Source organism: Babylonia areolata, chromosome 14 (genome assembly GCF_041734735.1).
Source record: "Babylonia areolata isolate BAREFJ2019XMU chromosome 14, ASM4173473v1, whole genome shotgun sequence".
Taxonomy (NCBI): domain Eukaryota; kingdom Metazoa; phylum Mollusca; class Gastropoda; order Neogastropoda; family Buccinidae; genus Babylonia; species Babylonia areolata.
Genome location: NC_134889.1, coordinates 6,404,822 through 6,431,895, shown reverse-complemented (window position 1 = coordinate 6,431,895; position 27,074 = coordinate 6,404,822). Strand labels below are relative to the sequence as shown.

Below are 27,074 nucleotides of genomic sequence, written 5' to 3'. Positions count from 1 at the left end.
TGTGGCCTCAGCGCCCAACACCACAGTCAAGTGCACGGCAAGGTAGGATGGTGCTGTGTGTAGGGAGGTATTGGGGGGGGCTTGGGGGGGCGGGGGTGGGGGCTTGTGTGTATGAGAGAGACACAGAGAGAGAGAGAGCATGGGCGGGTGTGTTTGTGTGTGCTGTGTTTGTGTGTTCATTGTGAGAGAGTGACTGTATACAGCATTACAGGTGCATTATGTGTGTGTGCTGTGTTTGTGTATTGTGTAGTGTGCCATGATTAGACATGTTTATATGTGTTGGGTGTCTTGCTTTTTTATGTGTTGTATATTGTGTTTTTGTGTGATATTTTTGGGTAATGAATCTTCTGTTTGGTGTCATATACTGTACCATGTCAAACTGATGCAAACTAGGCCTATGGTTTGCTCTGTTTGGCCAAATTTCGCGCGGCTAACGGTGAAAAGACGCCCCTCTTAGTCTGGCCCGCTCTTAGCCAATCAAACGCCTCTAACAGCTATAAGCGCTGAATCATTCCTTTGGCCAAGGCTCTCCACGCCATCTTGTCAGGTTTTCGCTCTGTCTCGTCTAACGCTTTTTTTGGCTATTAAGCGTTTTCATTTGGCCTTATTTTGTTGTATGCGGCTTGCATGTGTATTGTGCTTACATTCTGTGTACTCGTTTCGACTCGGCCCCCTCGATTTCTTCGTATTTTCTACCTCTGAGTCGATCCTGTCTTTCCTTTCTCTGTTGGGGTTCGTTTTGTTCGCTGGGTGCTTACGCGCGGTACCATGCCTCGTTTGCCATCCTACGAAGGCAGGGATCATGATGCTGGCAGAGATACTCGCCAAGAGACTCTCCCAGGCCCGGAGCTCATGATTTCTCCCGATAGGGACCGCGGCGATGCGTCTGCAGACGCTGATCGCGGAGGGGACGCTCGTCCCGATAAAACGGTCATGAAGGGGACCGGGGGGAAAGGGATTCGAGCGTCACCTCCCGAAGTGTCCCAGCGCGAGGCGGTTGGAAGGGGGAGTAGCACGTCCTCTCTTGGTGGTGGGAACTCGCGGCTGGGTGCGGACTCCCAAGGGGAGGCCGCCCCCCGCCGTTATCCGGGTCCCCACACGGAGACGGCCCTCAGGGGCCCCAGTGCTGTTTCCCCTCCTCCCTCCTCGGTCGACCCCCCTCCCCCACCTCCTCCTGGGGGAGAAAAACAGTTGGTTCCGGGGGGGGACCTCCACTTAGCCCACCCCGGGCCAAGCCACCCCAGTCTCCCCACGGGAGGGGATTCTGGGCGCGTGGCAACCTGCTCTGCAGGTCTCCCCGCTATCCGGCCGGTCTCCCCTGCTGGGGGAGTCCCGCGCGTGTCAGGCGGTTCCGGGCAGTCAGACCGCCGGCCTTTCGGCCTGTCTGACACCCAAGTCGGACCTGACCTCCCTCCGACTTGGCCAGGCTTTTCCCTTCAACGAGGTCAAGGCACCAGTGACCCTTGGGGCTGGGGTCACGGGATGGCTGGTGCCCACGGGTGGTATCCCCCATTCTACCCGTACTGGGGTGCACCTATGGTGCATGCTGGGTTCCCGGGAGGACCAGGGACTAACCCCTGGTCCGCTCCCCACCGGACCCAACCCAGCACAGACCACAGAGTGACACACACAGCCCCGACAAGAGGGATTGACTCTTCGTTGGGCAGGTCGAGCTCCTCGACCAGTGTTAACACTACAGCCTCGAATAGGTCCTCTGTCAGCACGCAGGTGACCGCCACGGTCACTACGGCTTCCTTTTCAGGACCGACGGCAGCTGAGGGACCCCGCTCAGCCCGTGGGAGCCTGCTGGTCCCACCTACCCAGCCCTCGGTCCTAAAAGGAGATGAGTGGGTGTTCGTCCCCTCACAGCAGTCGTGGGTCCCTCTGGCGTCCAGGGACGCTCTCTCTGAGAAGGTGTGGCACCCACCATCCTAAGCATGGTTGGACCTACGGTCCACACACTCCCCACCCTCTTCGGGTGTCAAGGACATAACAGAGGAGACCAGGGTCCCTGCTCGGGATCGCCCCAGCTCATCCCGCTGGGCTGACCACAGCCCACAGGACGCCCCCGTGGGTACATCCACTTGGGATGGCACCCAACAGGGGATGGACTGTGAACAAGAAGGACAGCCCCTGTCTTCGGATGAGGACGAACAAGCAGATGAGCACTCTTCGCCCCCATCCCAGTGCGACAGATGGAGCCCACGCCTCCCTAGGGACCAGCCTGAACCAAACTCGGACTTTGCCGAGCTCGAACTGACCCTCCCCAATAGGGTCACACATGCTGAATCAGTCCCTCAGGCAACTTTGTCACCCTTAACCCTCCTACGGTCAGGTGACTCTAACTCCAGAACCACAAGGCGACTCAGAGTGCCAGAAATGGCTCAGGAGTGGCTTAATAAGCCAGCCCGCACCGTCAGGGGTGCTGCTTCCATCCCTCCTCCAGGCAGGGAGTCACTCTCTGCCCCGGGCGCTTTTGCCCCAGGCAAGTTCCTTAAAGATCCCTCCAAGGGAGGAGTGTGGTCCTGGTACACACAGGACCACCCTGCCTACAGGGAAGCAGAGCCCTCCGCGCAGGACAGGATGTTGGTCTCACAGCGCACCACCTTCCCCACCTCAGCTACTCTTCCCTTTAAGACATTTGCAGAGTGGGACAAACTGGCCCGCCGCTGCCTCCTCGAGGTGTCCACGGCTTATACCTTCTTTGACGCGTTCCTCCACAGAGCCAATGAGCTGTGGGAACGACGTCCAGTTCAGCAGGACACGGAGTCTCCTTCCTCTGGCCTGCCTGGCCTCTTCTCAGACCCGAGGTTAAACACTTTTGGCAATCGAGTAGCGTCTGGTCTCACGGCAGCTGCAGACGCAGCTACCAGCCTTCACTTCAATACGGTGCTAGCGCGGCGGGATGCTGTTCTCCGCCTCTCTAACATTCCAGTAGAGGAGAGGGCTGCTCTGCGGTCCATCCCAGCACAGCAGCACTCCCTCTTCGGCCAGTATGCGCCGCATTTTGTCAGCCACAGGGCAGAGACAAACCGGGAGGTGGCCTCATATTTAGCCCAATCCTCCCAGGGGCGCCAGGGTTCTATGCCTTTGAAGAGACCCGCCACCAGGGCTCCTCCATATACCTCGCCTCCTAAGCCAAAGCGGCGTGCTCAGAATCAGCGGCAGAGGAACAAACCACCTCATGGCCGTCCAAGCCGTCCGGCCATGCCCAAGGCCAGAAGGCAGCACCCCCAATGACTGGGCCCCGATTCAGCACCGCCAGTCGTTCAGCCCCTCCAAGTAGGAAACTTGTCCCGGCACGCGCATCAGTGGCGTGCTCTGGGACTCAACGACTGGATAGTGTCGGTGCTAGAGTCGGGGTACATGCTCCCTTGGGTGGGGGACCGCCCCCCTCTAAGATCCACTCCTCCTCCTTATGTGCCCAGCTCGATGGAGCAGGAGAGCGTCTTAGAGAAAGAGATATCGCACCTACTCCTCATAGGGGCGATATCTCAACTCTCGGACCCGGGCCCCGGTTTTTACGGCCGGTTGTTCGTGATTCCAAAAGTCTCCGGAGGGTGGAGACCAGTCCTGGACTTGTCCCCCCTCAACAGTTTCCTCCCCAAGATGAAATTCAAGATGGACACACAGGCACAGATTCGGGAGACCATGCAACAGGGAGATTGGGCGACGTCCATCGATCTGAAAGATGCTTATTTCCATATCCTCATCCACCCGGCATCCCGCCGGTACCTGAGGTTCGTGTGGAGGGACAGAGTGTTCCAGTTCTCTGCCCTCCCATTTGGTCTGTCCCTTGCCCCTTTCCTGTTTACCAAGGTGGTGCGGGAATTGGTGTCAATCGTCCGGTCGGAGTCCATTCGGCTCTGTGTGTACCTGGACGACTGGCTTATTCTGGCCCAGTCACAGGCTCTGTGCCAGAGTCATACAGCCAGACTTCTAGACCTGTGCTCCCAACTGGGCTTCATCACGAACCAGGAGAAATGCGATCTGTCCCCGAGCCAGTCCTTCGACTTCTTAGGGATGAGATTCGACACGCGGTCCATGATAGTCTCTCCGACGCCAGATCGGTGGGACCGTCTGGCAGGCCTCCTCAACCACTTGCGCCATTCCTCCCAAGCAACGGCGCGGACACTTTCTTCCCTCCTGGGCATGATGGAGTCCATGGCACCTCTCATCCCTCTGGGCAGGGTTCTCAAGCGCCCTCTTCAGAGGGCACTCAGGCTACGGTGGTCCCAGAGCACTCAGCCATGGGATACCCGGATATGTCTGGGCGAGTGGTTCCTCGAGGTGACATCAGAGTGGTTAACCACCCCTCTTCTGACACAGGGGGTGCCCATAGCCCCACCGACTCTTCAGGTGGCACTATTCACAGACGCCTCCTCCATGGGCTGGGGAGCCCACATGGACTCTCTCCATGCAGCAGGGACTTGGTCCCCGGAGGAGCGCCTATGCCACATCAATGTTCTGGAACTGGAGGCAGTTCGCAGGGCTCTCCAGCACTTCATAGCGGAGGCCAAAGGCAAGACCATTCGCTTGTTCACGGACAACACAACAGTCGCTTGTTACGTGAACAAAGGGGGCGGAGCGCACTCGGCAGACCTCTCTCTGCGGACCGAGGCTCTCCTCCGTTGGTGCCACAGCAGGGGCATTGCACTTTCAGCGAGACACATAGCAGGGAAAGACAACATTTTGGCAGATGCTCTCAGCAGGTCCAAGAGTGTCATACACACAGAGTGGACCCTGGACAAGGACACCCTGCAAGGAGTGTGGGAACAGTGGTTCCGGCCGATGGTGGACCTCTTTGCGACAAGGTTCAGCAAGAGACTTCCCACGTACGTCTCTCCAGTCGCCGACCCAGAAGCGTGGGCAGTGGACGCTCTCTCTCTAGACTGGAGCAGTCTGATTGCCTACGCGTTTCCTCCCTTTCCAATCCTGTCCAAGGTGATACGGAAAGCCAGGTTGGAACGCCCGCAGATGATCCTCATTGCGCCGAAATGGCCAGCCCAGCCCTGGTTTCCGGTCCTTCAGTCCCTGACACATGTTCCACCACTGGAACTGGAAACCAAACCTCATCTGCTGAGGCAGCCTCGTTCGGGCATTCCTCACTCCAATCCTCAAATGCTCCACCTGCACGCGTGGCTGCTGTGCGGGCGGATCTGTCAGCATCACCATTGAAGTCTTCCACCCCTCGGTCAGCCTCTGTGTCCGCCGCGCTGACCAAGGGGGGTGCCTCCTCCGACCTCCTCTCCATAGTCTCCAAAGCCAGGAGGGAGGGAACAGAGACTTTGTATGACTTTCGATGGAAGAAATGGCTGAGTTGGTGTACAGCTCAGAACATTCCCCCTACTAACCCTACGAGCATGCAGCTGGCCAACTTTTTGGCTCACTGCTCCTCGGTTCTCAACCTGTCTGCTAGTTCTGTGAGAGGGTACAGGTCTGCCATTTGTACCACTATCAAACAGCTAGGTGGTCCCGCTTTTGAAGCTGATTTCCTGCTCAGAGAAGTGGCTAGGGGCGCCTCTCTGAAGGAAGCTAGGAATCCCAGAAGAGTGCCCCTCTGGGACTTGTTCCTGGTGCTGGATTTCATTCGAAAACAGCCCTTTGAGCCATTGGGGACTATTCCTTTTGACCTGCTCACTCTCAAGACCACTTTCCTTCTGTTGCTGGCCACGGGCCGTCGTAGAAGTGAGATTCATGGTCTTAGTGGTCTGCCACAAGATCTAGCATTCCACAGAGATGGTTCCATCACTCTTCGTTTCCTTCCAGAGTTTCTGGCTAAGAACCAAGACCCCGAGGTCCCTTCCCCCTCTCTGAGGGTCAGACCTTTGTCGGATATTCTGGCACAAGATGATGAAGATAGGCATCTCTGCCCCGTTCGGTGCCTCAAATACTATTGCAATAGGTCTCGCCATAGGCGTTCTTCTCAGAGGCGCCTTCTCATCTCCCTCAATGAGAATTACAAGAAAGATATCGCTGCAGGCACCATTTCCCGCTGGGTTTCCCAAGTGATTCGTAGAGCCTACTCTCATGCACACAAGGATCTCAGCTGTCTTAATCCCAGAACACACGAAGTGCGGGCCATAGCTACTTCGGCTGCTTTCCAGCACTCGGTACCACTGCAGCATGTCTTGGAGGCAGCCTTCTGGCGGTCGGAGAATCCCTTCATCAACTTCTACCTCCGGGATTTCCGTATGACCAGGGCTGACGGTTCCAAGGGGATTTCCTTTGTCGCGGCTAACACTGCCGTCTCAGTTTCAAGGGCTCCCCATACGAACCAGTAGGCGTTGCCCTCCTCCATTTGCTTTAAATTCTGCATCAGTTTGACATGGTACAGTATATGACACCAAAAGGAGGAGTTTGTATTATACTCCATGTTTGGTGTTTACATATACTTACCATGTCAAACTCGAATGCCCGCCCGTCCGTCCCCGCGTCTCCGCCATGGTTCTCATGGGGCATTTTCTTTCATGGCCACGGAATGATTCAGCGCTTATAGCTGTTAGAGGCGTTTGATTGGCTAAGAGCGGGCCAGACTAAGAGGGGCGTCTTTTCACCGTTAGCCGCGCGAAATTTGGCCAAACAGAGCAAACCATAGGCCTAGTTTGCATCAGTTTGACATGGTAAGTATATGTAAACACCAAACATGGAGTATAATACAAACTCCTCCTTTTTTTTGCTTGGAAGTTTTGTTCCTCTGAGACTGTGCAGGAGTTCCACTTTATCTGACTGCCGACACTCACAATGTCCATGCATGCCCAGGCTTATTGCTCTCGTATCAACCTTTAAATCATTGATCATTGTATTTGCATTCTTGTAAACTGGGTTTGGTCAGCCCTGGAATAAAAAAAACAAAAACACAATAACAAAGAACATTTACTGGCCCTATGTGCATGGGCATCATTTGATTTGACTTGATGATTTGACTTGACTTGACAGGCGCAATAGCCAAGTGGTTAAAGCGTTGGACTGTCAGTCTGAGGGTCCCGGGTTCGAATCATGGTGACTGGGCCTGGTGGGTTGAAGGGTGGAGATTTTTACGATCTCCCAGGTCAACATATGTGCAGACCTGCTAGTGCCTGAACCCCCTTCGTGTGTATATGCAAGCAGAAGATCAAATACGCACGTTAAAGATCCTGTAATCCATGTCAGCGTTCGGTGGGTTATGGAAACAAGAACATACCCAGCATGCACACCCCCGAAAACAGAGTATGGCTGCCTACATGGCGGGGTAAAAACAGTCATACACGTAAAAGCCCACTCGTGTACATACGAGTGAACGCAGAAGAAGACTTGACTTGATTGGATTTGTGTGTGTGTGTTTGGCGTGCAGGAGTTCCACCACTACCTGACCATCAACTTGAGCACCCTGAGACTGTGGTGTTTCGCCTGTGAGGTGGAGGTGTTTCCTGGTCACAACAACCCACCTCTCAAGTGAGTTGTCAGTGATGTGGGTCCTTGTGAGTGTCAGTGATGTGGTCCATGTGGTTGTCTGATGTGGTCCATGTGACTGTCGTTGATGTGCTACGTCAGACTGTGGTGCTGTGTCCTTGTGATTGACAGTGATGCGTGTCCTTGTGATTGTCGTTGATGTGTCATGTCAGACTGTGGTGCTGTGTGTCCTTGTGATTGCCAGTGATGTGTGTCCTTGTGGTTGTCGTTGATGTGCTATGTCAGACTGTGGTGCTGTGTGTCCTTGTGATTGTCAGTGATGTGTGTCCTTGTGATTGTCGTTGATGTGTCATGTCAGACTATGGTGCTGTGTGTCCTTGTGATTGTCAGTGCTGTGTGTCCTTGTGATTGTCGTTGATGTGCTATGTCAGACTGGTGCAATCTGTCCTTGTGATTGTCAGTGATGCGTGTCCTTGTGGTTGTCGTTGATGTGCTATGTCAGACTGGTGCAATCTGTCCTTGTGATTGTCAGTGATGCGTGTCCTTGTGGTTGTCGTTGATGTGCTATGTCAGACTGGTGCAATCTGTCCTTGTGATTGTCACTCAGTGATGTGTGATTGTCACTCAGTGATGTGTGTCCATGTGATTGTCACTTAGTGATGTGTGATTGTCACTCAGTGATGTGTGATTGTCACTCAGTGATGTGTGTCCATGTGATTGTCACTTAGTGATGTGTGATTGTCGCTTAGTGATGTGTGATTGTCACTCAGTGATGTGTGATTGTCACTCAGTGATGTGTGATTGTCACTCAGTGATGTTGTGTCCATGTGATTGTCACTCAGTGATGTTGTGTCTGTGTGATTGTCAGTGATATATGTGTCCGTGTGGTTGTCCTGTGCAGCATACCGGAGGTGGTGGCGGCCAACACCCTGAAGCCTATGGCCAGGTGTGAGAGCTCTGCCAACAGTTCACCCCAGAGAAGCACTTCCGGCGCTGACGACTCCGATTCTGACATGGACGACGACAGCAGCCGACCTAGAGGTACACTACTCTGCTGCTGCCAGCAGCTGCTTGTTGTGGTGGTGGTGGTGGTGGTTGTGGTTGTTGGGGCAGATGTGTTTTGTGTTTGTGTGTGTGTGTTGGGCCTGTTCCACAGTGACTTGTTTTTTTTCTCCAGGGTTCCGGAGACTCTTGAGAAGTCTTGTGAAAGTGGAAGGGCATTTTCCTGGGCTTAAAAAGCTCCCTGCCCCCCACGCCCCCACCCCCACCCCCACCCCCTGCCCCCTTTTTCAGACTCTGAAAACGTCACAGGTTTTTCAAAAGGTGTTGACTGTGACCCGGCTTTCAGTTTGGCAAAAGCCTAAACTGGCTTCTCCAAAAAGACGACATGGAGGGAGAGAGAAGGGAGGCAGAGATAAAGAAAGTGATTTACCGTAAAGTTCGGTCTATAAGCCGCGACTTTTTACCCCAGCTTCAACTTATGCGGCTTGTACAGTGATGCGGCTTATTTGAGGATTTTAATGATCCCGGGAGTGTCGCGTTCACGTCTATTCTTAGCTGCCCTTCAACTCACCAAAATCATGATTTCTGTCCATGAATTTTTGGATGAGCTTCAGGATAGTGTGCTAACTGTTCACATTTTATAAATCAAATTGGCACACATTAAAGCCTTCAGATCAGCATTCAGTTCTACTCTGCTCAAGCGTACACCCTCATCATGCATAAAGTGGATTTTTATTTGAGAGGGGTGTGTCTTTTCACCATGATGCAGGTAAACGCAAATGAAATGGGGTTTTATTTGAGGGGGTGTCTTTTCATGTGGTGCAGGTAAACACAAATGAAGTTGGGTGTGTTTTTTGTTTTTTTTTAGTGCGTGTCTTTTTACCATGGTGTGCAGGTCTGACAGGGCTGCAAAACTTGGGCAACACCTGTTACCTCAACTCGGCAGTGCAGGCCCTTTCCAACTGGTAGGTTGGCAGTGTGGGTGTGGGTGTGTTCTTTCGTTAATGTCACTCTGAGTGGTATTAGATGTGTAGTGTGTGTGTGTGTGTGAGTGTGTGTGTGTTCTTTCTTTTATTTCACTCTGAGTGATAGTAGACACAAAATGTGTGGGTGTCTTCTTTGTTTAATTTCACTCCAAGTGATATTAGACATGTAATGTGTTTGGTGTGTGTGTGTGTGTGTGTGTGGCATTGTGGGTGTGGGTGTGTTCTTTCGTTAATGTCACTCTGAGTGGCATTAGATGTGTAGTGTGTGTGTGAGTGTGTGTGTGTTCTTTCTTTTATTTCACTCTGAGTGATAGTAGACACAAAATGTGTGGGTGTCTTCTTTATTTAATTTCACTCTAAGTGATATTAGACATGTATTGTGTTTGGTGTGTGTGTGTGTGTGGCAGTGTGGGTGTGTTCTTTCGTTAATGTCACTCTGAGTGGTATTAGATGTGTAGTGTGTGTGTGTGTGTGTGAGTGTGTGTGTGTTCTTTCTTTTATTTCACTCTGAGTGATAGTAGACACAAAATGTGTGGGTGTCTTCTTTGTTTAATTTCTTTCACTCCAAGTGATATTAGACATGTAATGTGTTTGGTGTGTGTGTGTGTGTGTCCTTCAGTTTCACTCTGAGTTATATTAGATGCATAATGTGTACATACAAGTAAGTTACTTTAATTTCACTGAGTGATATTAGACATGTAATGTGTGTGTGTGTGTGTGTGTGTGTGTGTGTGTGTGTTCTTTCTTTGATTTCACTCTTAGTGATATTGTGTGTGTGTTTCTTCAGTTTAGTGTCTGTCCACGTATTGTGATTTTAGATGAAAAGTGAAAAAAAAAAAAAAAAAAAAAAAAAAAAAGAATCTGTGCACAAAGGAGCGAGAGCCTTGAACAAAGTTAACTGTAAACTTGATTAAATCAAATGTCCAACTGGGCTGTAAAGCACACTTTTAGAAATGTTTTAATGACAATACAAAATTATCTTTACCTTTAAAGGATTTTTCCAAAATTCTAGGTAAAAAGGGCTTTAAAAGACCTCAAATTCAAAGAGTACCTGCGGATTTGAGAGTTATCCTCCACGGTAGCATGTGCCTTTTCGCTATGTTTAGTTTTAAAAGCATTTTGTTTTAACCTGTAAACTAGTGAGATTATCTACCTTTATCTTGATATACTGTGATGAGAGTAAAAACTGAAAAACATGAATTCCACATACACTTTTTGAGGCACTTTCTTGAACTTGGAAGTGTAAGCAAACTGCTTTTCTAAACCTCTGTTCTGGTCCCATGATTCTTTTTCTTGTAAAATATAGCTGTCTGATATTATAGGGGTATAGGTAGCAGAGAATTCAAATGTATCCTTCTTGTGTACATAGGTGTGTGTATGCGTGTGTGTGTGTGTGTGTGTTCTTTCTTTAATTTCACTCTGAGTGATATAAGACTTGTAAAATGTTTGTGTGTGTGTGTGTGTGTGTTCTTTCTTTAATTTCACTCTGAGTGATATAAGACTTGTAAAATGTTTGTGTGTGTGTGTGTGTGTGTTTCCAATGGTTTATGGGTGCAGTTTCGCCGATTTCTCTCTTGAAAGCAAACAGTTGTAGCAGCTTTCTTTTGTGTGTGTCTGCGAATCACGTTTCTGTCCTGACCCTATGCATCTCTTTAATATCAAATACCAAGTACTTGTCAAACACAAAGTCCAGAAACAAGCTGGAACAGGAAGGCAAGAATCTTAACTCTTTCCATACGAACGGCGAAAGGGACGACGTTAACAGCGTTTCACCCCAATTACCATCATCAAAATACTGCAAGCGGAAGGCTCTTATACTGAAGACGTGAATGTTGACAAAGAATACCACAATTCTGACGACGGATGCTAAAGGTTGGGTCATTCAGACACCCACTGGACATCCGAAGGGTCTGTGTAGAGGAGAAGAGAGGACTGGCCGTACTGAGTGAGTTAATGCTTCGACACCCACTAACTGAGTGATCAGTTACTGCTTTTAAAATTTCATGACGAAACTTGAAAAAAAAAAAAAAAAATTCCCACTAACTCTTAACAGATTGGCAGTCTGTGGCGACAAGCATGGCAGAAAACTCAAGACCCCTCAAACTGAAAGTTCAAGAGAGAAATAGGCGAAACTGCTATTATTAGCGTAGAACATCATAATGGTGGGATTGCATAGATTCAGAAATGTCTTTCTTTTACTTTCTCAGATTGCTCATACAGTATTTTTGTGTAATGGAAATGTTCCTGTTTGGAGGCAGAGAAAGTGGATTGTATTAATTTTTTGTGTTTTGCTCCAAGGAGTAAGGTGGCAGAATGGTTTAAACGCTCAGCTTCCAGTACAGAGAGTCGGTGAGGGTGTGGGTTCGAATCTTGCTCTCGCCCTTTCTCCTAAGTTTGACTGGAAAATCAAGCTGAGCGTCTAGTCTTTCGGATGAGACGATAAACTGAGGTCCCGTGTGCAGTACGCACGCACTTGGCGCACTGATAAAGAACCCATGGCGACGAGAGTGTTGTCCTCTGGCAAAATTATGTAAAAAGAAATCCGCTCTGATAGGTACACAGATACGTGAGCATGCACTCAAGGTCTGACAAGCTGTCTGCCCAGCAGATGTTGTGTAGCATATATTCTTCTTCTTCTTCTTCTTCTGCGTTCGTGGGCTGCAACTCCCACGTTCACTCGTATGCACATGAGTGGGCTTTTACGTGTATGACCGTTTTTACCCCACCATGTAGGCAGCCATACTCCGTTTTCGGGGGTGTGCATGCTGGGTATGTTCTTGTTTCCATAACCCACCGAATGCTGACATGGATTACAGGATCTAACGTGCGTATTTGATCTACTGCTTGCATATACACACGAAGGGGGTTCAGGCACTAGCAGGTCTGCACATATGTTGACCTGGGAGATCGTAAAAATCTCCACCCTTCAACCCACCAGGCGCCATCATCGTGATTCGAACCCGGGACCCTCAGATTGACAGTCCAACGCTTTAACCACTCGGCTATTGCGCCCGTCGTAGCGTATATTGATTTGTCCAAACGCAGTGTCGCCTCCTTGAGAAACTGAAACTGTTTTGCTCCTTTTTGCAGCCCTCCGTTGACAAGGTTTTTCCTGGACTGCCAGGGCTGTATCCGCCCGGACCGGAGCCCCATGCTGTCCAAGAGCTATGCCAAGCTCATCTCTGAGCTGTGGCACAAGAAGAGGTCAGGGAGGCTGTTTGGGCAGTGTCTGCATGATTTGTTAGAACACTGGTGGCAAGAGTAAAAGAGCACACATACACGAATGCCCGTGCACGTCTGTTCACACAGAGAGACAGACAGACACGCACAGACACACAGACACAGACACGCATGCGTGCGCGCGCACACACACACACACACACAGTATGTGTATGTGGTTGTGTGGCTCTGTGTGTGTGTGTATGTGTAAGGGCATGGAGGGTGAGGGTTTCCAGACAGGTAGTTGTGGTATCTGTTCTCCTCTTGAAATTTGCTGGAATGTTTTATGTCTTGGCGGACATGTTTTGTGTGTGTATAGATATATATAGAAAGATCTGAGCACATTACTCCTCTTTTGCAACATCTCCGCTGGCTCCCTGTCTCACACTGAATAAAGTACAAGATCAGCACTCTATGTTATAGATGTATTCACAAAACTGCCCCTTCCTGTTTCTGTGGCTGCCTTCACCTCTACACTCCATCTCGCTCACTACGATCGGCTTCAGATCCACTCTGTTCACGCATACCCAGATTCAACCACTCGACTATTGGCCGCCGTCCTTTCTCTGTCTCTGGACCTTGCGATTGGAATGAACTTCCTCTTTCGCTTCGTCAAGTTTCCACACTCAGCTCTTTCAAGTCTGGCCTTAAAACCCACCTCTTCCCAAAATAGCCTGCCTTGTCTTTAGTTTCTACAGTTTTAGAGTTGTGCATGCGTGTGAATGACTGGTGCAAAAGCGCTTTGATTTGTCTCTGCACAAGATTCAGCGCTTATAAATACCATTATTAATATTATTATTTATATATATATATATATATATCTTTATTGTTTATAGAGGTGCTGTGACAGAATCGTTGAGGTGCTGGACTTCTGATTCAGTGTTCGCTACTGATCAAGGTTTGCGGCAGTGTTTCGGCATGGCGTTGTGTCTTTGGGAAAGGCAGTTTACACAGATGTTCCTCACTCCACCCGGCTGTGAATGGGAACCTGACCTGTGAGAGAAGGTGAAAAACAGCAGAAGGAGAGAACTGGGCCCCCCTACTTTACTGTGCCGAGCCGTAGACACCAGATATGAATTCACTGTCCCATTGGCTGTAACAGGCATGCCTGCCATTACTGAGGGCCTGTATTTGTCCTGGAAACTGAATAGAATGGTCAGGGTGTCCCGGAAATACGGGTATTTGCTGCCATTGTTGAAAACTGTGGGCATGGGGAAAGAGACAGAGGAGGTCGACTCGTGCACTGCCAACTGTGGCAGGGTCAAGAAAACGCGGAGCACATTGAGTCTGTTCACGGAGCGATTGTAATCGAATCAATGGCGCAACTGACCTGACTATGGGGCAAAAAAACCCCTAGAAGTCAGCGGAGGAGGTGTAGGTGGTGGAGGTCTGGAGTCGACCAGAGGGAGCGGAGGAAGTGGAGGAGGCGGCGATGTTGGCGTTGTTGAGAGAGCCTGAAGTAGAGGGCCCAGAGTGTCTGCGAATCGATTGCAATCGCGCCTTAATTTTAGCCTAATTGAGCCATGTAATTATGTGACCTGATTGAAGACATTATTTGATCAAAAACAAGAACGCCCAAGAATCGACAGACAGACAGAAAATACAAAAAAAACTTGGCCATATGAAGAGCACAGGAACAGGAGTCAAGATGGATGCTGGAAAAAGAGGGCGCTAGTCAGGGTGGCAAAGGGGAGGTTACCTACTTCCGGGAGGTTATCGGCCGTAGCTACTTTCGTTTTCTCCACATAGGCGCGTATTAGTTTGCACAGGACAGGAATGTCAGACCCCTGCCGGAGTCTGCACTAGTGGGTCACGGGAAGTATGTTAGATAAACGTAATTTTAGGAAGAAAATTTCCTGTTTGCTGCATGTCCCGGAAAATTTTTAAAATCTGAACTTAACATTATAAAAAAAAAAAATAAAAAAAATTTAAGTATCTTGTGGATACAAGTGTACCATTAGATGGCTTTCAGACCATTACCAAAGACACTTCGTTAAGACTTACAGAAATGCTGCCCAATATTACTGAAGCCACTTCATGAAAAGCCGGAACTGGTTGAACAGTACAGAGGCCATTTTGTGAAAGTCTGCTCGATTTCCATCACCGGTGAAGTAACTTCGGCAAGATCAGCCATTGCGTCTGGTTAATAATAATAATAATAATGGATACTTATATAGCACACTATCCAGAAATCTGCTCTAGGTGCTTTACAAAAATGCTTTAACATAAAACTTTACATCTATGTTACATACACACACCAAAATATGACTACACACACACGCACGCACGCACACACGCACGCACTCGCGCGCGCGCACACACACACACACACACACACACACACACACACACACACACTGCATACATACATTTTAACAATACATGTGTATCTAACAGCTACCCTAACACATACGCACACATAGGCAGGCACAAACTTACATAAACGCATGGTTGTCAGGCAATTGTTGTACGTTTCCTGAGAAAATGACACCCTGCTCCTGATTCTAATGTGTGTTGTTCCAGAAAAGCAAATTTGTGGGTAGGCATGCCTGCTATAAAGGGCCCTTTAACTTTTTAAAAAAATTTTTATACTATATTGTGTACTGTTCAATGTTTGAAAAAGGCCCAGAGCTGTATGGTTATGCATGTGATATTATTGGTATTGTGATATCGTTTATTTTGTGCAGGCTAAGCTATGTGGTACCCAGTGGCATCGTGAGCGGCATCAAAGTGGTTCATCCCATGTTCCGAGGATACACACAGCAGGTGGGGAAAAGATGATAGCATACACACAGCAGGTGGGGGAAAGATGATAGCATACACACAGCAGGTGGGAAAAAGATGATAGTGGAAAGAGAGAGGGAGGGAGTATGAAAATTCAGTTAATGAAACATAAAAGGGGTACAAGCGGGTGATAAAAGGTATGATTTTCAAAGCAGGTATAACAGTTTTGTATTTGTGTGAATGCTGTGCAAATATTCACATTGATATCTTTGTGTGTGTGTGATTATGATGATGTGATTAAATTTGTGTCCCAATATTTATGTATGGGCATACCACAAAAGTGTGTGGAGTATGTTTTGGCATGTGTGCATGGCTGTTGGCACATGCGTGCATGCAGATGTTTGTATGTATGGGTGGGTGGGTGCGTGCATGTGTCTGTGTGTCTGTTCATCTACCTGTTAGTCGTTTCCTTGAACTGGTCTCTCGTTGCTGGAAGCTGGGAAGTGCATGTTAAAGAAAGAAGAGCCAGATGCTTGTTATGCTGACACTGTGTCCCATGCTGAGTGTTCAGTGCCGTGTTTCAGGATGCCCAAGAGTTCCTGCGATGCTTCATGGACCAGCTGCACGAAGAACTCAAGTACCCAGTCGTCACCTCCGACGATGAAGACGACAACAATGAAGACGAGGAGGAGGAGGAGGACGACGACGAAGACAACGAAGGTCAGGAAAACGACCCCGAGAGCGGTATCGCCTCCCCTACAGACCCTGGGGCCCAGAGCCTGGCGGGCAGCCTGGGTGGTGGAGGGGGTGGGGGTGGTGGAGGAGACTCACGGCGGATGATGGGGGGCCACGACCGCCAGAACTCGGTGGACTCGAGCGGCAGCGAGTGTGAGTACGAGACGTGCGACTCGGGCCTGAGCAGCGAGATGGGGTCGCAGGCCGACCCGGCTCTGTCTAGCGATGACAACAGCAGCGACATCAACGAGCACACCCTCTGTCTACCCCCTGGTGATGAGAACCGTGGGGGGGAGAAAGGAGGACCCACCACCACTGCCACCACCACCTCCCCCAACCACCTCAGCCCCGCCCCTCAGCACCGGCAGAACAAGAACCGCAACTCCTTCTCATCGGCAGCCTCGGCGGGGTCGGGGGTGACCATGGACGGGGAGAACGTGGACCGTGTGGCCAACCTGAAGGAGATGAAGGAGACGGCCAACCTCCTGTCCAAGATGGAGACGGACAACGCCCGCAACCAGGGACTGGTCAAGAGCGAGTCCGGCGAGTACCTGGACGCCCTGTCCGACTCAGCACCGCCCGCCGCCAACACCAGGTCCAAAACTGCCGCCGCTGCCGCTCAGCAACAACAGCAGCAGCAGCAGCAGCAGCTTCAGCAACAGCAGAGGCAGCAGCAGCAACAACAACAACATCAGCAGCAGCTCTATCAGGAGGTTGCGGCATCCAGGGCTGTCCCGTCAGTGAAGCAGATGTCGCTGCCGACAAAACGTGAGTTGCATTCCTTGTTGGAGAAGATGTGCCTGTTGTTGTTGTTTTTTTGTTGTTGTTGTTGAGTTTTGTTGTTGTTGTGTCTGTTCCTTTTTCTGTCTGTTCACTTCTTCTTTTTTTGTTTGTCTTGACTGTTTTTAACCTTTCATATGTTGTGATTCTTTTTCATTCTGATGTTCGTGGGTAAAAGTGATTTTTCTGAATAATACAAAGAGAGAGAGAGAGAGAGAGGAGAGAGAGAGAGAGAGAGAGAGAGAGAAAAGGTACTATACATTCAAAAGTGATAGTGTACTATATCTAAATGAATGTTGACATGGCATCAGCCGCATAATAATTGATTTTGATTTATTTGATTTATTTATGAATTAATTGATTGGGTTGTTGGCGAACGTGCAGGACGGAGACCGAAGAACATCCAGTATGAGAGCGTCATCTCCCACATCTTTGACGGCAAGATCCTCAGCTCCGTTCAGTGCCTGTATTGTGAGAGAGTGAGTGTTCCGCCTGTTCTGCGGTCATCAAGAAAGGTTTTGTTTTTGTCCCTGGGCCTTACTTCTCTTGGAAAGAGCTCCCTCTTTTTTGCTTCATCGAATCCTTGCACCCAGCGGTTCTTTCACGTCTGGCCTTGAAAACCTACCTCTCTCGGAAATAGCGCTCTTCCCTTTCCCTCTTTTCATAGTTTTCTCTAGCTTTTTGTCTACATGTGTACGTGGTTGTATTTTCATCTCTTTCAGAATACACAGTACTTAATGATATCTCAAGGAGAGAAGTTCATGATTCAGTGTTGTATGTGTGTGTGTGTGTGTGTGTGTGAATGTCTGTATTGTAGTGTGAAAGTGCTGTGGTTTGTCTACACATAAGATTCAGTGCAATAATTATTTTTAAAAAACAATCATTATATTGTTGTTATTATTATTATTAGGGTCAGTGCTATATTATAAGCACATTTTTATTATCATTATTTAATTATCATGATTTAAGATTCAGTGATACATGACCACAATTTAAATCTATTATCATCATTATTATTGTTAGCGATAGGCGTAATAGCCGAGTGGTTAAAGCATTGGACTTTCAATCTGAGGGTCCCGGGTTCAAATCTTGGTAACGGTGCCTGGTGGGCAAAAGGTGGAGATTTTTCCGATCTTCCAGGTCAACATACATGCAGACCTGCTAGTGCCTGAACCCCCTTCGTGTGTATATGCACGCAGAAGATACAATACGCACTTTAAAGATACTGTAATCCATGTTGGCGTTCAGTGGATTATGGAATCAAGAACATACCCAGCATGCACAGCCCCAAAAACGGAGTATGGCTGCCTACTTGGCGGGGTAAAAACAGTCATACATGTATAAGCCCACATATGAGTAAAGGTGGGAGTTGCAGCCCATGAAGAAGAAGAATTGTTAGCAGTTATTGATCAGTGTCATGAAGGGCGCAATAGCCGAGTGGTTAAAGCGTTGGACTTTCAATCTGAGGGTCCCGGGTTCAAATCTTGGTAACGGTGCCTGGTGGGCAAAAGGTGGAGATTTTTCCGATCTTCCAGGTCAACATACATGCAGACCTGCTAGTGCCTTGTGTGTATACGCAAGCAGAAGATCAAATACGCACGTTAAAGATCCCGTAGTCCATGTCGGTGTTCGGTGGGTTATGGAAACAAGAACATATCCAGCATGCACACCCCCAAAAGCGGAGTATGGCTGCCTACATGGCGGGGTAAAAACGGTCATACACGTAAAAGCCCACTCGCGTACATGCGAGTGAACGTGGGAGTTGCAGCCCACGAACACAGAAGAAGAAGAAGAAGAGATCAGTGTCATGAATCTGTCACTTCAAGTATCCAGTCAATTACCTTGGTGTATCACCCCCCCCACCCCCCACCCACACACCCACACCCCCCGCTCCTGTGCTGCAGGTGTCGACGACGAAGGAGACCTTCCAGGACCTGAGCCTGCCCATCCCCAGCAAGGACTACCTGCAGGTGCTGCACTCGGGCCACCCCTCCCTGGCCCCTGGGGGCGGGGGGGCCATGGGGGGACCCCGGGGCGGGGCCTGCGGGGACCAGCTGGGCACCCAGAGCTGGTTCAGCTGGGTTTTCTCCTGGATGAAAAGGTGAGAGGGGAGGAGGTGCAGGGGGGGAGTAGGTGGAGGGTTAGGGGTTGGGTGGGGGGGGGGAGGGGGAATGGCAGATTTGGGAAGCATAGGGCCAGGTCAGAATAATGTGGTGATGGTGGTGGTAGTGATAGGGTGGTGGTGATGGTGGTGTGATAGAGGTATGGTGGTGGTGGTTGGTAAAGGGAAACTTGCAGTGTCAGATGTCTTGAAGAGGATGTGTGTGTGGGGTGATGACGAGAGTCTTGGAAGTCTGCTGCAAATGTGAATGATCTATGTATTGTTGGGGGGGTGGGAAGAAAAGAAATGAAAAAGTTAGTAATTTATTTGAATCTGAATGGTTTCATCATGCCGTGATGTCTTCAGCAGGATTTTAATTGATGAAGGGAAGAAAACAAATGCTAGAAAGAAAGAAAAAAAAGAAAAAAAGAACTAGTACACACAGAATCTGCTGCATCTGGAGTGTGTGTTTTGCAGATGATAGTAATCAGACTGCTATTGGTGCTGTTTTCAGGCTGTGTTTTGTTTGTGCAGAGTGTTGTATTAACAACTGTTGGTGTTGATTTGAGGCTGTGTTTTGTTTGTGCAGAGTGTTGTATTAACAACTGTTGGTGTTGATTTGAGGCTGTGTTTTGTTTGTGCAGAGTGTTGTATTAACAACTGTTTGTGTTGATTTCAGGCTGTGTTTTGTTTTTGCAGAGTGTTGAATTAACAACTGTTTGTGTTGATTTCAGGCTGTGTTTTGTTTGTGCAGAGTGTTGTATTAACAACTGTTTGTGTTGATTTCAGGCTGTGTTTTGTTTGTGCAGAGTGTTGTATTAACAACTGTTTGTGTTGATTTCAGGCTGTGTTTTGTTTGTGCAGAGTGTTGTATTAACAACTGTTTGTGTTGATTTCAGGCTGTGTTTTGTTTGTGCAGAGTGTTGTATTAACAACTGTTTGTGTTGATTTGAGGCTGTGTTTTGTTTGTGCAGAGTGTTGTATTAACAACTGTTGGTGCTGATTTCAGGCTGTGTTTTCGTTTTTGCAGAGTGTTGTATTAACAACTGTTTGTGTTGATTTCAGGCTGTGTTTTGTTTTTGCAGAGTGATGTATTAACAACTGTTCATGTTGCTTTCAGGCTGTGTTGTTTTTGCAGAGTGTTGTATTAACAACTGTTTGTGTTGATTTCAGGCTGTGTGTTGTTTGTGCAGAGTGTTGTATTAACAACTGTTGGTGTTGATTTCAGGCTGTGTTTTGTTTTTGCAGAGTGTTGTATTAACAACTGTTTGTGTTGATTTCAGGCTGTGTTTTGTTTGTGCAGTGTTGTATTAACAACTGTTTGTGTTGCTTTCAGGCTGTGTTTCGTTTTTGCAGAGTGTTGTATTAACAACTGTTTGTGTTGATTTCAGGCTGTGTTTTGTTTGTGCAGTGTTGTATTAACAACTGTTTTTGTTGATTTCAGGCTGTGTTTTGTTTGTGCAGAGTGTTGTATTAACAACTGTTTGTGTTGATTTCAGGCTGTGTTTTGTTTTTGCAGAGTGTTGTATTAACAACTGTTTGTGTTGATTTCAGGCTATGTTTGTTTGTGCAGTGTTGTATTAACAACTGTTGGTGTTGATTTGAGACTGTGTTTTGTTTTTTGCAGAGTGTTGTATTAACAACTGTTTGTGTTGATTTCAGGCTGTGTTTTGTTTTTTGCAGAGTGTTGTATTAACAACTGTTGGTGTTGATTTCAGGCTGTGTTGTTTTTGCAGAGTGTTGTATTAACAACTGTTTGTGTTGATTTGAGGCTGTGTTTTGTTTGTGCAGAGTGTTGTATTAACAACTGTTTTTGTTGATTTCAGGCTGTGTTTTGTTTTTGCAGTGTTGTATTAACAACTGTTGGTGTTGATTTCAGGCTGTGTTTTGGTTTTTGCAGAGTGTTGTATTAACAACTGTTTGTGTTGATTTCAGGCTGTGTTTTGTTTGTGCAGAGTGTTGTATTAACAACTGTTCGTGTTGATTTCAGGCTGTGTTTTGCAGAGCGTTGTATTAACAACTGTTTGTGTTGATTTCAGGATGTGTTTTGTTTTTGCAGAGTGATGTATTAACAACTGTTCGTGTTGATTTCAGGCTGTGTTTTGCAGAGTGTTGTATTAACAACTGTTGGTGTTGATTTCAGGCTGTGTTTTGCAAAGTGTTGTATTAACAACTGTTGGTGTTGATTTCAGGCTGTGTTTTGCAAAGTGTTGTATTAACAACTGTTTGTGTTGATTTCAGGCTGTGTTTTGTTTGTGCAAAGTGTTGTATTAACTACTGTTGGTGCTGATTTCAGGCTGTGTTTTGCAGAGTAATGTAACAGCTGTTATGCTGATTTCAGGCTGTGTTTTGTTGAGTGAGGAGGAAGGTGGCAGAATGGTTCAGACGTTCATCTGCCGATACAGGGGGTCTGGGTTCAAATCCCACTCTTGCTCTTTCTCCCAGGTTTGACTGGAAAATCAGACTGAGCGTCTAGACAGTCATTCGGATGAGGCGATAAACTGAGGTCCTGTTTGCAGCGCACACTTGGCGCACTGAAAAAGAACCCATGGCAACAAGAGTGTTGTCCTCTGGCAAAATTCTGTAGAAGAAATCCGCTCTGATAGGTACACAAATATATATATATGCGTGCACATCAAGGCCTGACTAAGCGCGTTGGGTTATGCTGCTGATCAGGCATCTGCCTAGCAGGTGTGGTGTAGCGTATATGGATTTGTCTGAACACAATGACACCTCCTTGAGAAATTGAAACTGAAACTTTTGTAAGTTAATGTATTGTAACAGTTGTTGGTGGTGATTTCAGGCTATGTTTTACGGTGTTGTAACTGTTGTTGGTTGCTGATTTCAGACTGTGTTTTACAGTGTTGTAACTGTTGTTGGTTGCTGATTTCAGGCTGTGTTTTACAGTGTTGTAACTGTTGTAGGTTGCTGATTTCAGGCTGTGTTTTACGGTGTTGTAACTGTTGTTGGTTGCTGATTTCAGACTGTTTTTTACAATGTTGTATCTGTTGTTGGTTGCTGATTTCAGGCTGTGTTTTACAATGTTGTATCTGTTGTTGCTGATTTCAGGCTGTGTTTTATGGTGTTGTTTGCTGATTTCAGACTGTGTTTTACGGTGTTGTAACTGTTGTTGGTTGCTGATTTCAGACTGTTTTACTGTGTTGTAACTGTTGTTTGTTGCTGATTTCAGGCTGTGTTTTACAGTGTTCTAGCTGTTGTAGGTTGCTGATTTCAGGCTGTTTTTTTTGGTGTTGTAACTGTTGTTGGTTGCTGATTTCAGGCTGTGTTTTACAGTGTTGTAACTGTTGTAGGTTGCTGATTTCAGGCTGTGTTTTACAGTGTTGTAACTGTTGTTGGTTGCTGATTTCAGGCTGTGTTTTACAGTGTTGTAACTGTTGTTGGTTGCTGATTTCAGACTGTGTTTTACGGTGTTGTAACTGTTGTTGGTTGCTGATTTCAGGCTGTGTTTTACAGTGTTGTAACTGTTGTAGGTTGCTGATTTCAGGCTGTGTTTTATGGTGTTGTATCTGTTGTTGGTTGCTGATTTCAGGCTGTGTTTTACGGTGTTGTAACTGTTGTTGGTTGCTGATTTCAGACTGTGTTTTTTGGTGTTGTAACTGTTGTTGGTTGCTGATTTCAGGCTGTGTTTTATGGTGTTGTAACTGTTGTTGGTTGCTGATTTCAGACTGTTTTTTACAATGTTGTATCTGTTGTTGGTTGCTGATTTCAGGCTGTGTTTTACTGTGTTGTAACTGTTGTTGGTTGCTGATTTCAGGCTGTGTTTTTTGGTGTTGTAACTGTTGTTGGTTGCTGATTTCAGGCTGTGTTTTACAATGTTGTATCTGTTGTTGGTTGCTGATTTCAGGCTGTGTTTTACAATGTTGTATCTGTTGTTGGTTGCTGATTTCAGGCTGTGTTTTAAAATGTTGTATCTGTTGTTGGTTGCTGATTTCAGGCTGTGTTTTTTGGTGTTGTATCTGTTGTTGGTTGCTGATTTCAGACTGTGTTTTACGGTGTTGTAACTGTTGTTGGTTGCTGATTTCAGGCTGTGTTTTACAGTGTTGAAACTGTTGTTGGTTGCTGATTTCAGCCTGTGTTTTACGGTGTCGTAACTGTTGTTGGTTGCTGATTTCAGACTGTGTTTTACAGTGTTGTAACTGTTGTTGGTTGCTGATTTCAGACTGTGTTTTACTGTGTTGTAACTGTTGTTGGTTGTTGATTTCAGGCTGTGTTTTATGGTGTTGTAACTGTTGTTGGTTGCTGATTTCAGACTGTTTTTTACAATGTTGTATCTGTTGTTGGTTGCTGATTTCAGGCTGTGTTTTACGGTGTTGTATCTGTTGTTGGTTGCTGATTTCAGCCTGTGTTTTTTGGTGTTGTAACTGTTGTAGGTTGCTGATTTCAGGCTGTGTTTTACGGTGTTGTAACTGTTGTTGGTTGCTGATTTCAGGCTGTGTTTTACAATGTTGTATCTGTTGTTGGTTGCTGATTTCAGGCTGTGTTTTACAATGTTGTAACTGTTGTTGGTTGCTGATTTCAGGCTGTGTTTTACGGTGTTGTAACTGTTGTTGGTTGCTGATTTCAGACTGTGTTTTACAGTGTTGTTGGTTGCTGATTTCAGACTGTGTTTTACAGTGTTGTTGGTTGCTGATTTCAGGCTGTGTTTTACAGTGTTGTAACTGTTGTTGGTTGCTGATTTCAGACTGTGTTTTACAGTGTTGTAACTTGGTGGTGGTGGTGATTTCAGTTTCTTTGTGGGGCCCACCATCACGCTGAGAGACTGTCTGTCGGCGTTCTTCTCCGCCGATGAGCTGAAGGGCGACAACATGTACAGCTGTGACCAGTGCAAGAAGTGAGCTGCCCACTTTGTTCTGTGTCTTGGTTCTTGTTTTTTTTGTCTTTTTTTGTTTTTTGTTGTTGTTTGTTTGTTTGGTTTTTGGTTTGTTTCATTGTTGTTATTTTTGTTATTTATTTATATATATATATATTTTTTTTTTTTGTTGTTGTTGTTGTACGCTTATAGTTGACTTCATCAAGTTTTTGCGCCTTATACATATTAGTAGTTCTTTTTTTTAATTTTTTCTTCTCACGGCCTGACTAAGCGCGTTGGGTTACGCTGCTGGTCAGGCATCTGCTTGGCAGATGTGGTGTAGCGTATATGGACTTGTCCGAATGCAGTGACGCCTCCTTGAGGTACTGAAACTGAAACTGTTATTTTTGTGCCCAACAGTTTGGGACATTTTGTTTTGAGAGGGGTGATGAAGACGCTGTTGTGGAGGTCCGTTTAGGATTGTGATGTCTGACAAGACGGGTGCAATAGCCGAATGGTTAAAGCGCTGGACTTTCAGTCTGAGGGTCCTGGGTTCGAATCTCGGTGCACCTGGTGGGTAAAGGGTGGAGATTTTTCCGATCTCCCAAGTCAACATATGTGCAGATCTGCTAGTGCCTGAACCCCCTTCGTGTGTATGTGCACGCAGAAGATGAAATAAGCATGTTAAAGATCCCATAATCCATGTCAGCGTTCAGTGGGTTATGGAAACAAGAATATACCCAGCATGCACACCCTCGAAAACGGAGTATGGCTGCCTACATGGTGGAGTAAATAAAAAACAAACAAACAGTCATACACATAAAATGTTACATGTCTGTCTGAGTGTGTATGTGTGTGCGTCTGAAATCTGATTGAATGACACGAATGATGGCAGCCGTCAGTCGGCTCTACCCAGGTAGGCAGCCTGTGGTGCAAATGTCCCCGTGTATGTAAAGCGCTTAGAGCTTGGTCTCTGACCGAGGATAGGCGCTATAGAAGTATCCACATTCAATCAATCGAGGCTGTGCTCTTCACAACACATCCCAGCGTCAGCCAGACTTTCGAGATGTGTACAGACGCTAGGAGTGGTGGTCAGGAAACTGGGGAAACCCTCCCCCTAAAATCCATGCGTGAAATGGGTGACCCTGCACTGTGTGGTCAGAGTGTGTGGAGCGTATGTTAGGGAGAAAAGAGAATTGTGTACTCTTTCTGAGGGGATGATAATGTGGAGTGATGGTCTAGACGTAACGCGTCCGCCTAGGAAGTGAGAGAATCTGAGCGCGCTGGTTCGAATCACGGCTCAGCCACCGATATTTTATCCCCATCTACTAGACCTTGAGTGGTGGTCTGGATGCTAGTCATTCCGATGAGACGATATACTGAGGTCCCGTGTGCAGCATGCACTTAGCGCACGTAAAAGAACCCACGGCAACAAAAGGGTTCCTGGCAAAATTCTGTAGAAAAATCTACTTTGATAGGAAAAACAAACAAAACTGAACGCAGGAAAAAATACCCCCCAAAAAATGGGTGGCGCTGTACTGTAGCGATGCACTGTCCCTGGGGAGAGCAGCCCAAATTTCACACAGAGAAATCTGTTGTGATAAAAAGAAATACAAATACAAATAATTCATAGTTCTTGTGCGGAGCAAAGTGTCCACATAACAGACTCTGTAGTGTCTCCCAGGAAACGGTACACATGTACAAGAGTACATAATGTTGAGCACATCATGATACAGAAGAAAAAAAACTTAAACTGTTACATAGATTGCGAGTATGAATCATGACATCAGAGAAGCACAACATTTTCCTCACACACATGCACACGCAAGCGCACACGCACGCACACACACATACACATGAGAATGATGCGCAAAGAATACACAGACACATGCACATTCATGCGCACACATAGAAAACACACACACACACCTCATGGAGACTGGGTTTTATATATGGAGTGATGTGCCTAGAGGTAACGCGTCCACCTAGGAAGTGAGAGAATCTGAGTGCGCTGGTTGAAATCACGGCTCAGCCACCGATGTTTTCTCCCCATCCACTAGACCTTGAGTGGTGGTCTGGATGCTAGTCATTTGGATGAGACGATAAACCGAGGTCCTGTGTGCAGCATGCACTTAGTGCATGTAAAAGAACCCACGGCAACAAAAGGGTTGTTCCTGGCAAAATTCTGTAGAAAAATCCACTTTGATAGGAAAAACAAACAAAACTGAACGCAGGAAAAAATACCCCCAAAAAATGGGTGGCGCTGTACTGTAGCGATGCACTGTCCCTGGGGAGAGCAGCCCAAATTTCACACAGAGAAATCTGTTGTGATAAAAAGAAATACAAATACAAATGATTCATAGTTCTTGTGCGCAGCAAAGTGCCCACATAATGGACTCTGTAGTGTCCCAGGAAACAGTACACATGTACAAGAGTACATAATGTTGAGCACATCATGATACAGAAGAAAAAAAACTTAAACTGTTACACAGATTGCGAGTATGAATCATGACATCAGAGAAGCACAACATTTTCCTCACACACATGCACACGCGCACACACACGCACACGCACACACACACACATGAGAATGATGCGCAAAAAATACACAGACACATGCACATTCATGCGCACACATAGAGAACACACGCACACACCTCATGGAGACTGGGTTTTACATATAATTTCTTGCACATTACTGTACAAAATACTATATTGATATTGATCAACATTGTTTACCTTTCTCAGTTTTATCTCATAATTATCTTTAAACAATGTCTTTTTAAAGGTTTGACCTTTGATGGTGTGTGTTTCAGGTTGCGAAATGGTCTGAAATTTTCCAAAGTTCTGGAATTACCTGAGGTAACCTTGTTAATGTCATTCTTGTATTCGTGTGTGTGTGTGTGTGTGTGCGCGCGCGGGGGCGCGTTTGCCTATGCTTGCTTGACTGCATGCATATAACTTTCATATGCTTGCTCGTCCTTGAGATTTGATGCTTTTGTGACTTTTGAGTCTCATGTGAAAGAATTGCTTAACAAATGTGTGGGTGTTATATAATGATTAAAAAAATTCTCATGTGGATAAAAGATACAACTAGTGTGGATGTGTGTGTGTGTGTCGCAGTGAGAGAATGGGGGAGAGAAAGCGTTTGTCTTCATTTCCCCAAGACCGGGTTTCATTATGACAGATATGTCAGCTGGTACATTTTCAGCGAAATTTACTGCAGTTGAATGCGTTTTGCTACGCCCGTGTGAAAAAATGATTCAGTCAAATGGAAATTTCTTCTTTTTTGTTCTTTTCTTCTTTCTTTTTTAAGAGAGAGGAT

General features: G+C 47.0%; 1 protein-coding gene across 1 annotated transcript in view; it reads left to right on the top strand.

Annotated features, from left to right (window-relative positions):
* LOC143289773 (ubiquitin carboxyl-terminal hydrolase 20-like) overlaps nucleotides 1-27,074 on the top strand; it is a 60,194-nt gene that overhangs the window by 8,737 nt on the left and 24,383 nt on the right. Inside the window, exons 2-12 of the mRNA XM_076598894.1 lie at nucleotides 1-42; nucleotides 7,334-7,434; nucleotides 8,294-8,433; nucleotides 9,290-9,359; nucleotides 12,471-12,584; nucleotides 15,287-15,365; nucleotides 15,908-16,826; nucleotides 17,223-17,317; nucleotides 18,743-18,939; nucleotides 23,687-23,791; nucleotides 26,566-26,611. The exon at nucleotides 1-42 is cut by the window's left edge and continues 176 nt beyond it. Coding sequence (XP_076455009.1) covers nucleotides 1-42; nucleotides 7,334-7,434; nucleotides 8,294-8,433; nucleotides 9,290-9,359; nucleotides 12,471-12,584; nucleotides 15,287-15,365; nucleotides 15,908-16,826; nucleotides 17,223-17,317; nucleotides 18,743-18,939; nucleotides 23,687-23,791; nucleotides 26,566-26,611 — 1,908 coding nt within the window. The remainder of the gene's footprint in view (nucleotides 43-7,333; nucleotides 7,435-8,293; nucleotides 8,434-9,289; nucleotides 9,360-12,470; nucleotides 12,585-15,286; nucleotides 15,366-15,907; nucleotides 16,827-17,222; nucleotides 17,318-18,742; nucleotides 18,940-23,686; nucleotides 23,792-26,565; nucleotides 26,612-27,074) is intronic.